The sequence below is a fragment of the Bicyclus anynana genome, chromosome Z (assembly GCF_947172395.1).
Source record: "Bicyclus anynana chromosome Z, ilBicAnyn1.1, whole genome shotgun sequence".
Lineage (NCBI taxonomy): Eukaryota > Metazoa > Arthropoda > Insecta > Lepidoptera > Nymphalidae > Bicyclus > Bicyclus anynana.
Window position 1 is genome coordinate 8,904,950 of NC_069110.1, and position 14,743 is coordinate 8,919,692.

General features: G+C 35.7%; 1 protein-coding gene across 2 annotated transcripts in view; it reads right to left on the reverse strand.

The window, feature by feature from the left end:
• LOC112053636 (band 3 anion transport protein) overlaps positions 1-14,743 on the reverse strand; it is a 58,030-nt gene that overhangs the window by 26,914 nt on the left and 16,373 nt on the right. For both annotated transcript variants that reach the window (XM_024093225.2, XM_024093310.2), the window contains exons 2-3: positions 2,962-3,100; positions 1,513-1,583 (exon numbers count right to left, since the gene is read on the reverse strand). In XM_024093225.2, the coding sequence (XP_023948993.2) occupies positions 1,513-1,583; positions 2,962-3,100 (210 nt within the window). The remainder of the gene's footprint in view (positions 1-1,512; positions 1,584-2,961; positions 3,101-14,743) is intronic.

The following is a 14,743-nucleotide window of genomic DNA, read 5'->3' on the forward strand; positions in this document are numbered from 1 at the left end:
TGCTACGATGATACAGACAGATGGACATAAAAATTTATAACACCCCTTATTTTGCGTCGTGGGATAGAAGAAGATGTAACTAACTACAGAACAGAAAAAGCTCTCAAGTTAAATGCTGTGACGATGACCTATCACTTGATCCGCATCCAAACGAATGGAATCAAAAGACGGGCGTCTACTATTCAAAAATAAATTAAAATAAAATAAATTCAATAACTTAAAAGTTAAATTTTCATATCGATAACATTCAACAGGTAAAAAATATAAAAAGTGTATTGCCTGTAACAATCACTAACTCAGTCAATTATTTATTATTGCTCATTAAGGCTCGCGGATTGTATAGACACCGGATAGCCTGGGAGACAGCCCCAAGTTAACTAAAGCAAACATTGCTATTGTGCTATATTGACCTTGTAAAAGGATTGTTTTTTTATTGATCCGCGAAAAATGACGTGCTTTCTGAAATAAAGCATTCGGAAAGCATTGTCGTGTTTTCCCGACGATGTCACCGGTAGAGCGACCACTCTGTGCATGCAAAAAGATAGTAACTTGTTACAGCATTCATAAATTAATGGACGTTGAACCAATTTTTACGACCTTTGACTTGTAGAGTTGGCTGTTATAATAATTTGCATTTGCATAAGTAATATAACTTTTTCATCTTTCAAGCTTAAAAATGGCACGTTTGATATATAAGTATCAAACGTGCCATTTTTAAGCTTGCAAAATCAGCCATTAAAAGCTGTGTTATTAACTCCGTGAGATACGTTTTTTAATACTAATACTTAAAATATATCTCAGTTTTTGAACGGTATAAAACTAAAATAATTTTTCAACTATTTTATTGCATATTATAATACTGTTGCAGTAATTATCCGAACTCAAAAATAATATAAAAACAAAAAAAAATCTTTGACTGTACCTACACAGTATTGTAGTACAAATGTTTTCTTTTGTTTTTTCTGATATTGTGTTTCTATGGAAGAACGTAATTGGATTGACGTAGTCTAAAAAAACATCGATATAAAATAAATCTCACTGCCATTTAATAATACTCGTAATCTAAGATGAATATGAGTGAATCGAATGACAATATGACACCTACCTACAGCATTAAAAGAATATTATTATGACGAAAGATTATTATTTTTATAAAAGTAAAAATGTGTAATAATAAATATGTAATTAACAAGGAGGCTTGGGTGAAGAAAGACCAGGGGTGTGATTCCGCTATCTTATACTCGTCGATAACAAATTTTATTGTAATTTGTACTTTATTTCTATGGGATGACAAAAATAAAATGTCACTGATAACGACGTTTCCATGTAAATCAACGATGTCACATTGCTGTAACTTTACAGAATGCAGGGGCTGTACTGCGAGCGCTACAGCCTTGAATGAAAGAAGTAATGGAGATAGGCAAGGTTCGTAGCAACGGAACAATGATGATAATGATGGTTACGATGATGATTATGATGATGATGATGATGATGATGTATGTTTATTTATACCTGTGCATCAGAACTGGAAGTGGGGTGTGCACTAGCCGGGGAAAGATCCGAGCTGCTTGGCTGACTTGCGCCTGTTTAAAGAAATATAATTTGAAATTGTCTCTTAAAAAAATAAAGTAATATAATATTAGGTAAGATTTGAATGATTGTATGTTACGAACAGGCTCCGAAACTACTTGACCCATTTTAATTTTTTGCCATCAATGGAAAGCTACATTATCAGCGAGTAATATAGACCACGGCCAACTCCTACTAGACTAGACCTGAGCCAATTTTAGAAATTCCTAGTACGGGTCACTCTATGATTTACTCATACAGTGACCCGAGCTAGGAATTGAACCAATGAGATTGGTGATTGTTAAATAATAAAGCTTTTCTGTATTCCACAACTTTAGTTGTAACTAGCGGACGCCCACAACATCGTCCGCGTGGAAATCGATGTAAACTTTCAATCCCTACTTCACCTCTTTCTATTTATATTTTCGCATGTCTCTAATAAATAATCCACTAATCATTTTACAAAACTACAACTGTAACTATTAAAAAATATTCACCCTAATTTTAACCATTTAGGGATATAATCCCCTATTTCACCCCTTTCAGATTTTATTTTTGCAATAAAAAGTATCCTATAGCCTTTTTCGTATTATGGTTTCAAATCGTGCCAAGTTTCATTTTTATTCTTTCAGTAGTTTCAGCGTGATGCCCGGTCAACATAAAATACGGACAGACAGAAACAAATGAAAATATATGTTTTGAGCTTCGGTATCGATTATATCATCTTCAACCCATATTCGGCTCACTGCTGAGTTCGAGTCTCCTCTCAGAATTAGAGGGGTTAGGCTTCCACGTGGGTCCACTACGTTGGCCCAATGCGTATTGGCAGATTTCACACACGCAGAGAATTAAGAAAATTCTCTGGTATGCAGGTTTCCTCGCGATGTTTTTCCTTCACCGTTTGAGACACGTGATATTTAATTTCTTAAAATGCACACAAATGAAAAGTTGGGAGGTGCAAGTCCCGGACCAGATTCGAACCCACACCATCCGGTTCGAAGGCAAAGGTCATATCCACTGGGCTATCACGGCTCTTACACCAGTTACTGTTTTATTATAAGTATAGATGGTGTAGATTAGTTTATTCTGGGCCTGTAGCTAAACTCCACATCTACAAACGCTTCGAAACTTTTAATATCACATTTGTTATCGATAGGTCCCGTAATCAACTTATTATCAAGTAAAATTTTTGAAATTAGCGGTAGCGTTTGTAGAAAAAGAATTATTAATGTGTAACTTGGTCAACTCAAGATCCATGTACTGTTTTATATCGTCCGACCATTTTCGCCTTTGGCGACGGATACTCTCTTGCCCAACGTTCTATTTACGCCATAAGCTTTGCTTTTTAGGGAGCTAATAACCCCCTGAGTAAATATGTTCCTTGCTAATTACCTTGAGCATAAGGGGGCGGTGCAGCGACGTCTCTGAGTGGCTCGCCAGAGTTTTGAAGTCTCGGCGGCAGTGGCCCAGGGTCGCTCCACACCACCCGATCCATCTCCTCATCCAACCTCAACTCATCCTCTCCATCGCCCTGAAGAACAAACTAAAGTTTATTATTTAAAAAAAAATTATACTACCGGACGCCCGCGACTTCGTCCGCCTTTAGACCTCTTTAGTACGGCCCTGTCGCAACAACCGTTCTTAGTGGATAACCCCTCTCATTCTGAGAGGAGACTCGAGCTCAGCAGTTAGCCGAGTTATACCTATGAGTTGATAACGAACGAACGTATAGAGCCTACCCTAGTTAAAAACTTTGTGCACGCCACTGCTCTAAGTCCGCCAACTCGAATTAGAGTAGTGTGGTATGTTTTTTGTTTAAGTTCCAAATCAAAGGAGGTACCAAATAGGCTTATAAGCTAGGTTTTCAAATAGGCTACCTACAGATAATTAGTTTGTGTAGTAAAATCCGAACATGTCTGCAGATGTGTTTGTGCATTGCTCAGGGCCATCGTGTAATTGATATCTTCAATTCATTGAACACACATTAGCGAAGAAAAACACGGTTACAAATCTTACGTAGGAAAAATAAGTTACATTATCACAATTAATATTAAAATGTATATACGCGTATCACTTAAGCTAGCTCGGTAAGCATGATGTTGAAAAATAAAGTTTTTTGTGTATGTGTGACTCTGCATTCAGAGACCCACAAAAACACTAATCTATTAACATTAACCATGATTATAACATTCCTTTGCATTAACCAAATACAAAGGTTACAACCCCCCTTGCCAAGAGGCACGTCGATACTCTTTCTACGATCGCTATCGCTCGAAAACTAGAAAGATGTATGGGAATGACATTCGCTATCGACAAGTCACATGATCTAGATCTGTCATTCCCATACATTTTTCTAGTTTTCGAAGCGTTAGCGATCGTAGAAAGAGAATCGACGTGCCACTTGTTAGAGCCTCAATAGCTTTTGTCGTACCCACTCCAAATACAGTCTTTACCATTCCTATTAATTTTGCTTTGAAGCATCCTTGAGAGAAATCTCAATTGACCTAAGACTCGAATCCAGGACCTTATGATCCGTATAACTACGGTACTAAAGAGGCATCATATGCACCAAAGTTCAAGTTTATTTGAAACCCTTTCACTTGCATGCGAGTATGACATAATAATATATGAATCTTATTAAGCACAGGTCACACCAACAGTTATAACCTTAAAAAAAATAAGGATTTGCTTGTCTTTTAATATTATATTTAAAGGCTTTTAATATTATTATGTTGCACACCCAGCGGCGCAGCTTGTTTGGAGGGGCCCTGTATCAAAGTTAGTTGAGATATTATAAAGCTGAAGAGTGACCCTAGAATGGCCTTGAGTGGAGTCAATCACTTGTGAACGTTGTGTGTAGGGTTAAAGACGTCTTTGATAGTTAACCAACACTCCCCTTTTCCACTCAAGTCACTCTCCCCGCGTATACCAAGTAACTCATAAAGAATTACACAACAAGTAATGTGGGCGGTTCGAACGCCACGAGCACACAGAAGCCGGCCGACGAGCGCCATAAATCGCAAGTCGTTCAGGCCAACTGATCGGGAACTCTCTAAATCCCTACTCTTTACGACACAAGTCGCGCCACCTAGCTTCGGCACGAGCCAACACGAGACCGAGCGACGTCATATCCGTCCCAGACTACTATTTCCAACAATAGATTAGTCAATTTTACATTAATTATATCGGTAATCACAAGCGGAATATACTAGTACATTGAAGGCTACAAAAACCGCAAAATTTCTTCACGCACGATTGTTTGTGAATCCCATGTAAAACAATCAAAATAATTTCCTTAATTTTTATTGTTCAAAGGTGTATTTTGCCAAGAGGAAGGAAAACGGATGGAAAATGATTTTATTTTAGTTTATAAAATGGTAAAAGTTATCAAAATGGGCTTAAAGCTTTAGCCGTGAAAAAGTAGCAGACAGACTGACTTTATTAATGTATGTGTACATAAAAACACAACTCTAATAATGAGTTGTGGTCGGATTAGCGCACCAATAATAATAATTATTATGTAAGCGCTATACGAACTCTCAGTGACGTTGAGTCGTACTAGGGTTGCCAACATCTATAAAATACTCACTGTTGTTTTTAAGGTTAACAAACTTTATAGTCTTGCCATGCCCGTCTGACCGTCCGTCCGTAAGTCCATCTGTGTGCGATTTAGCGTTGAGTCTATTACTACTAAATAGCTAATATTTAGCATGAGTACGAGTATGTACATTAAAAATGCGAACAAAGTCGTGAAACAAAATTTTGAAAAATGTATTTTTTTGGGAACCTATCTAGCTGGTTTTGTTCACGGTGTATTTTATTCAGTAGAATATTTAATAGTATTATTTATTTCCAGCCCAGATCTAATCTAAACTAATATTTTAAACAGAGAAGATTTGATTATTTGTTTGTATACATTCAGTAGGCTCCGAAACTACTGAACTGATTACTTTCACTGTTAAGAAGCTACACTATCCCCAAGTAATTTAACCCGCGGTATAAGAAATAGGGTAGGGGTAGGGTAGGATAGAGATAGATTAGACGTATAGGAAAGAAGTGTACATAAGTAAAAGCGAAGCTCGACCGGACCATTTTATGGTAAGGTATGGTCTGTAGGCTGCAGCCGTAAGTAGTTACCACCATACCGGCAAAGACGTACCGCCAAGCGATTTACCGTTCCGGAACGATGTTGCTAAGAAACTGTCAGAGGTATGGGTAGAATAAACTTGTAGCTCTTCCAATTTAGTACGCTTCCATCTTAGACTGCAGCGTCAATTAACATCCGATGAGAACGCAGTCCAGGGCTAACTTTGTTATTAAATAAAAAGAATTAAAACAAACAAACACACTCGAAGTATAGTACAATATTATCGGCAACCCTAGGTCGAACTGACGTGTACGGCCTCGAATATCATACGAGTAGTACCTATCCAATGTCATGGCGTCAAGCGCAGACGGCGCGACGCGGCGCTATCGTAGCGTATGCAATGCAACCATGAATAAGATTAAAACAAACATTTTCATAATTAGTGTCCACTAATTATATAAAATAATCCTTGTTTCCAGACTTATATTATAAATTTGATTTTTTTTCTTCATGCTTTCATAGTTAAACCGCTATACCAATTTTAAAAATTCTTACACCAATCTAAAGCCACATTAATAGAAAATAACGCAAGCTGTATTTTACCTCCGTATTCATACGGGAACGGAAATTATGCGGGTGAAACCGCTGGGCGTCCGCTAGTTAGCTAATTTATATGAGTGACAAGTGATAAATGCCTCTTTTAATAGGTGGTTATCCTATGTTGCAATGATTATCCAGGTTCTGGATCGATGTACACATTCGACCCCTTTGCCCCTTCTTTATTATATATTTTCGTATGTTTTATATATAATAAATACATAATCACAACCCCCCGGCCGGCAACCATATTACAAACGGCGGTAATCATTAGGTGCCCTCTTCAAACTGAAGTTTGGCGGTCAGATGGAGAAAACTTTTCCGATCACTAGAGATATTTTTCGGCTGGCTATAATTACTCTTGGTCCATTCCTTAATATCGTCCACCATTTACGTCGCTGTCGTCCTCATGCCCTTTTTCCGACTATCTTGCCTTCTAGGATCAACCTAGGAAACTCGTAGAGGGTTCCTCTTTGCAGATGTCCAAAAAATGCAACCTTCCGCCTCATTACAGTCATCAGAGTGCCTAGTGGGAGTTTTCAATATTTTCATACTGTTATTTATGTGTGTGTCCGCGAAAATAAATGAAAGTAAAAGAGTAAAATGGGATATGAGAAACAGTCACAGATGTGAGTCGATTATTATTACCAATCCAAATCACTATATTGGTACTCTGGATCAATGTAATTCATCCATTATCACTGTATTCTCGTAATACCTTGGTCCTTAGCACGTGTTTTAAAAGTGGAACAAATTAAGGTTATAAATAAATGCATAAAGACATATTCACATTAGACTGACTAGCTTTTGATGAAACACGGTTGTAATCACATAGATACAGTAGTCGCAGCTTCAAACATACAAACATACAGACTTTGCCTTAAATTGGGATTTTATATACGAGTACATACTCGCTATTATCTCGATTATAATACAATCAGATGCTCCATGTTTTCACCCAAGTAATTCCATTTCCTTTGAGAATACAAAGATGAAAATACTTATAGCCTTTGTTCATTATTAGCAACTCATTTTTGGTTGACTGTTGAGCACAAGTCTCCTCTCAAAATGAGTGGGGTTAGGTCAATAGTCCACCACGCTGACCCGATGCGGTGTGCCAGACTTCACACACGTAGAGAATTAAGAAAATTCTCAGGTATGCAGATTTTTTCACGATGCTTTTCCTACACCGTTAGAGACAATATTTAATTTATTAAAATGCACATAACTGAAAAGTTGGAAGTTGCATACCCCGGACCGGATTCGAACCTATATACGTCATATAGCCATCCACTGGGCTATCACGGCTCTTACGGTAGCCTTTGTTACTCGCTGATAATGTAGCTTACAATTGGTGAAAAAGTCACTCCGGTGTGGTGGTATAATCGTGAACGCGTTACAAACATACTCGCACGCAAACATTCGTTATTATTATCATTCATCTTGACGACCGTCAGTCTAATGTGTATTCAACTTTATATTTCGCGTATGATACATTCTCGTACATGTACATTATACATGTACAACTGGCCTACCTTAATCTAGTTTCTATACTGGACTGGATTGCAATAATTGAGCTTTATAAATGATTTTTTTATACATATCGTAACTGTATTCGTATTTTCAAACAAAATATAATAATTAATGCAAATTTATGTTATCTACAATTATTTATTATCACTTGACATAAAATGCTAATGTAGTCCACTCATAGGCCACTAATAACATTGAATGAAAACCTACAAATACCCGTGACTTTGGCCGCGTGGTCTTTTACGTTAAGCTGAATCAATTTAGATGATTTTTGGTATAGTTACTAATATTTAGATGAAAAATATTTTTCCTCTAACGGAGTCCGTTAGTTCGTAGGATAACTGATATCATTCCATCGCTTAGTAAATACATAAGCCTTACTTTACCTACCTAACCTAACCTTTACCCTTGACTGTGTTCTCTTAAAATTTACCAACTTGTGAGTCTCTCATCTTAATATGTTGAGGACATTGTGTATATTACCAAACATCTATACTAATATTATAAAGCTGAAGACTTTGTTTGTTTGTTTGGTTGAACGTGATAATCTCAGTAACTACTGGTCGGAATTTGAAAAATTCTTTCAGTGTTAGATATATATTATCCCCGTATTCTTACGGGAACGGGAACCACGCGGGTAAACCCGCGTGACGTCAGCTAGTTAATAATAAAAATAATATTAATACTATCTCTATGTAAGCCACTTTTATTATTAACCAAGCTACAGTAAAATAAATTGAAGCAAAATTGAAAAGGACAAATTTATTGACTTTTATGAATTGATATTGATATGAGTATGTCGTTTCAACGTAAACCTTTACGATTACAACATAATATATTTAGTAGTTATTATATAACACAATATATTTTATTTGTATACCTATTACAATACATTTCTTTTATTAAAAAACTAGTAGACGCCGCACGGTTTCACCTGCGTGGTTTCCGTTCACGTATTCCCGTTCAGGATTATCTTTCTGTGATTCCTTCAATAACCCTCTTTATTATTGTATATGGAACTGGTAGGCAGGGCTCTGACCCTAGGAACTTGAGACCTAAACCAATCCTAGCTCCTAGTGTCAAGGTGTTAGTAGTCACACTCCTTCGTAACGGCTCAAACGATTTTAATGTAACTTTTTTCTATTTTTGGTAGGTATGAGTATAGATCGTAAATTATTTATCACCTTCATACCCCCATTTAAATAGCGAATTTAGTATCTATACTAATAAATAATAAAACTGAAGAGTTTGTTTGTTTGATTGAACGCGCTAATCTCAGGAACTACTGGACCGATTTAAAATATTCTTTCAACGTTAGATAGCCAATTTATTGAGGAAGGCTATAGGCTATAAGTTATCTTCGTATCCCTACGGGAACGGAAACCACGCGGGTGAAACCGCGCAGCGTCAGCTAGTGTAATATATAGTCGAATAGACAAAATATATTTTTTAACCGACTTCAAAAAGGAGGAGGTTCTCAATTCGGTCGGTATTTTTTTTTATACTTATGATTTAATTATACACAAAACAGACATGTCCTAAAAACCTGTGTCTTAATTGAAATACGAATTCGTTTGTTTTGTTAAATTTTTAAAGCAGTGGATTACCGAAAGTAGTATAAATATCCAATACTTGCCCTTAACATTATATACACAAGGCAAACTGCAACACCAAACGATATTGAGATAGAGTAGCGCTTTATATGACTACTGGTTTTTCATTCATGTTCACTTACATATACAATTCAAGAGAATGTTGTGCTGGATTATTCCTTTTATAGAATTCCCTAACTCTAAAGATAAAAAAAAATCTTTTAAAATCACTTCGTTGTCTATCTGTCAAGACCATATTTTTTCTTCTGTATAAAATAGACTATTAGACTTTTTTATTAAATGGTCTTAGGTAGTTCATTATCATTCTATAAAATTGAAAAAAAAATCATATTTTATTGAGACGTGATTACATGAATATTTTAGTTTTTATACATATGCATTATGCATATATAATACTATGTATCGTATTGTATATTTTACACATATTTAACTATGTTATTCGTGAATTTTATCTCCTTTTCTCTATTACTTCTGTACCATAACCCTATATACTCGTATTTTATATTTTTTATTATTAGTTTCTTCATTAGGATGCTTGGAAGAGATCGCATGGTAGCGATAAGGTCGCCTATTGTGCATTAAATATTTTTTGTATCTATTGTATTCTATGTTCTTTGTGGTGTACAAAAATGTGAATTTTCTTTCTTTGTTTCTTTAACCTGCCAAAGCCACTACATGGCAAATTAGTTCCTAACATTCCCAATAATCCGTGCGGGTCAGGGGGTTTGTGTAGCGATGAATGAAAAACCCACGACTGATGAAATTAAATTAAATGAAAAACTTACTTCCCCGCACGCACGATTTTACACCTGCGCAGTCTTTTCCCCCGTCGGTCGCATATCAGGGTGGCGTCGGGAGTGTCATCAACGAACTTGCCAAGCTATAGCATACTTACCTAAGGTAGTGACAAATATAAAATGAGCCTTCATAAAATGAGGTATATCTGGCTATCGCAGGCTCTGATTCTATAACAGGGGGCGCAAAATAGAGAGATAACAAGGTCAAGGTCACGATCACAGAACATAAAGTACTTAAGCTGCGCTTAAGCGGGTCACGACCTATTGTGCTCCCGTCTTTTATAAATCTTATACTGATTGATGATTTTAACCCCTATACATTGTTAAGTTACAGTGCTAATTACTGTGAATACAACTTGAATTACAGACTTTCATATAAAAATTAAACGTTTGATAAGATCTGAAATACATTATAAACGAAATATGAATCGATATTGCAATATACAATATTTAAAAAATATAACTTGAAAAATGACTGATATACTTATACAGGAAGAAATTTTTTTTAGTGCGGATATTTTTATATTTTGTACATAAACAAAATTTAATGATCACGTATTTTTTCTTTTTTTTTTTAACTCAAAAATAACAAAATTATCGTTAGCTAAAGTTATTTACTTTTGAACAGAATTTTAGGGTCACCCTATTGTGCGTTTATTTTATTTTCGTTTGATACCTAAAGGACGTCACCAGATCACTTTTAAGCTGAATATATCTTGTTTAGTAATAATATGTACATTATTTTGTTATTTTAGAGACATAAATTAAAAAAAAAATTACATTAAATGTATCGAACTGTTTGTAGATTTATATTCTATTAATGATACAGAACCACGAAAAAAAATATCCGCACTAAAGACCGAATCACTCTGTATATACTTGTTTCAAGGACCAATATAACTATAACCAGAACTCAACAGGTAAACCTAAGACATAATAATGTCAGTGTTTTATTACCCACTAGCTGACGCCGCGCAAATTTACCCGCGTAGTTCCCGTTCCCACAGAACAGAGATCGCTAAAAGCTAACGCTGTGCCCGTTCCCGTAGAAATACAGAAATAATATTTAACCTACTATAGCCTTCCTCGATAAATGAGCTATCTAACACTGAAAGAATTTTTCGAATTGGACCAGTAGTTCCTGAGAATAGCGCTTTCAATCAAACAAACTCTTCAGTTTTATAATATTAGTAGGATAGATGAGCTTGAAAGTCAATTTTTCACAAATCCCGCGGGAACTAAAGCATTTTTCCGGGATTGAGTGTCACATAAATAACTATAAGCACTTGAAAAAAAAAACAATTATATATCTTGAAATCAAGCATCTTGAAGGCAACCATTTTAATTTTATTTATATGTATTGATACTCGTAATCTTCAGCATCATACGAGTACGTACGACGTTGTTTAGCGTCCACGTGTCAAAATTCAATTAGATCTTTTATCCTGCCATCGCCCTAACATTGCTAAATGTTTGAGGAAGACCGTTATTTTTATCCAAAAATGCAGAAATAGAAGCATAGAAATAATATATTTTCGTAGCATTGAGCGATGGGAGAAAAAACAAAAGATTTTAAAAACCACTCTGCTTCGGCTTACTGATATCGTCAGAAAATATTAGCAATTATTCAGCAGATTATTTGCTTCAATATAAAAACTGACCGCGCTCGTGGATCGAGAACAGAAATATGTATATGGGTTTTGTTTTGTAACTTTGAAAACCCCAGATTTTCGCACACCTTTTTAGCTACGCGTATCAATTAATCACCAAAAAAAAACTAACTTCAGAAATCCTTAAACAGCACATCAGAGGGCCTAGTGGCAGTTTCATACTGTTACTATCGGGTTAACGTAAACGCGAATTTTTAAGCAATTGAAACAGCGCCATCTAGTGGCACTACTGCACAACTGTTTCAATTCCATATAAATTCGCGTTTACGTTAACGCGATAGTAACAGTATGAAAATATTGAAAACTCCCACTAGGCACACAGATAAGGCATCTGACGTGCTGTTTAAGTATATCTGAAGTTAGTTTTTTTTTTTTGGTTGCTTCCCACCAGAACTAAGGGCTCATACTTGGTGGAGGTACTCATAGTCCCTTAATATTTTCATCTACCGCGCTTGAATTACTTCAAAAACACTCTCTTCGGCTCCCGTACTATTGTATTCTTGTATTCTATTCTATTCTATTATGGAGCCGTCCCCAAGGACGCTTTCTATATATAGATCATACTGAATAAACGGAAACATTTCGCGGTAGTAGTAATTATAATTAATTGTCCCACATATTGCGTTAAGGTCAACGAAATATGTCATTATACATCGATAATAATAATGTAATGATTTTATGGGCTATTTTAATGGGTACTTTTTTCACTTGTACATTATTATTCATTACTAGCCGACGCCTCGCGGTTTCACCCGCGAAGTTTCCTTTCCCTTAGGAATACAGGGATAAAATATAGCCAATACTCACGAATAACGTAGATTTCTAGTGTTTCTATTGGTAATAGATTTTTTTCAAAATCGGTTTAGTATATATAGATTACCTTCTGCAATACCACAAACTTTACCATTATAAAATTAGTAGGTAAAGATGTTATAACGAGTTATAGTTTGTGAGGTCGTAGGATGTATCTCTGGATCTACTGAACTGATTTTGAAAATTCTTTAATTACTAGAAGTGTCATAGGCTATATTTTATCTCCATAGTCTCACGGCAACCTAAATACGATTGTGAAAACGCGGGGAATTTGCAGTGGCGTGCACTTCATACATGCATTGTACATGGGTACTGCATACCCTAAGATTTGTTTTCTTAATGGTTATTTTTCTAGTGCATACTCTGATCGAAAACCTTATGCACGCCACTGGGCGTATGTTAGTGAACAATAAACGCGACAAATGCAGTGTAGGTAACAATTTGCCTGTGCGATTCCCGGACCATAGTATATTCACCCACATAATAAATTATTATCACTGGTAACCAAGTGCTAGCAAGGACAATGTTTGAATGTATTTAATACAGGAATTATTTATGTTTTTATAGCTGTGGTCACAGACAATAAGCGCCGCCTCAAGATTAACTGATTTCTGTATCTGACCCTTAATCCAGCAGTTGAGCGAAAGCTTCTTATGGTGTTGGTCGAAGCTTTTCGCTATAAGACCATTAACTTAACTGAGTCTATCGGATCATGATCTATCTAAATTATTAGTTGACTCAGGAGCGTAGCTACCGCCGTATCTGCTCCCGGGCTACAGTGTGAAAGCAAAAATTAAAATTAGTAAAATTTTATCCAGTCTCACTTTGTTGCTTCCCGGAGATAAAAACATAATAAAACTGCTAAATAGATTTTCGGGACATGGCGCATTTGAACTCCTCTCCTCCTCCTCTCCTCTCCAACTAATTTTGCTACACCCCTGAGTTCTCTCAACATTCCAAAAATATTATTATAATCTGCCTAGTACGTGTACTTTCCGGTATGATGTCATGTAGAAACCGAAAGGGTGTGGATTTTTTTCATCCTACATTTAAAAATCAGCTCGCTTCCATATCAGATGAATCATTACCTATTTATAATAAGGTGAGATCGTAGTCAATGTCTAACTTGTAAAGAAAAAAAACTACTTAATGACAAAATTCTAGTAACAACCTTCATGAATCCTAATATTGTGTTGTCTTGTTAATGAGCTCATTTTGAATAGGTACGTTTAAGAATGTACATATATATATACCTACTCATTGAATTATGCTTCAACTGAAACGTCTTTGGGTAAATATTTAGTATGGTCTGGGAAGGTATTTAGAGAAAATTAGCCTCGATACAATTTATTATTGAATAGAATCAGGCGTTACTTTGCTCGTAATTTGCTATTATCCGCGAAAACCTAACTGTCACCCAGATACAACAAAAAAACCCTCTACGCACGTTTCGCAGGAGATGTTAACTTTACGACACAGTAAATATATCTTCACTCTGCTTACGACGTTCACATGTAAAGTCCTTCGCCGCGTCTGTTTGTCTGTAAGCGATAAATTAAAAAACTACTGGAAGGACTTTCATACGGATTTCACCAATAGGTAAAGTATTACATGGAAAAGCTTTTGTTTTCATTTTGTCGAAGTCTCTTGTAAATTAGTTGAAATATGACTGGAAGGTTTCGACGAAAACGATGCCTAATTTCTTCGAAGTATAAATGCATGATTTGATAATCCCCTTTATAGATGTGTAAGTATATATAGATAGCTTACAATCCTCTTTTTTTTCTAACAAAATGGTTACCTAGTTAAAGTAACAATGAAAGCTTATGGCTTATATTATTCACGCGGTAATAGTCGCGGGCGTCCGCTAGTTATGCATAAGACATACATATGACAAATTAACTTTAAAATGGACAAAGCTTGGCTAAGTAATAATAATTTACGTTCTTAGAAGTGGTTTTAAATAAACATTTGACTAATGATATTACTGAGAGTTTTTCTGACAATGTAGAATCAACTCTGAGTAATAAAAACAATACTTGCGCTGTGTTATGTAGTGCCGTG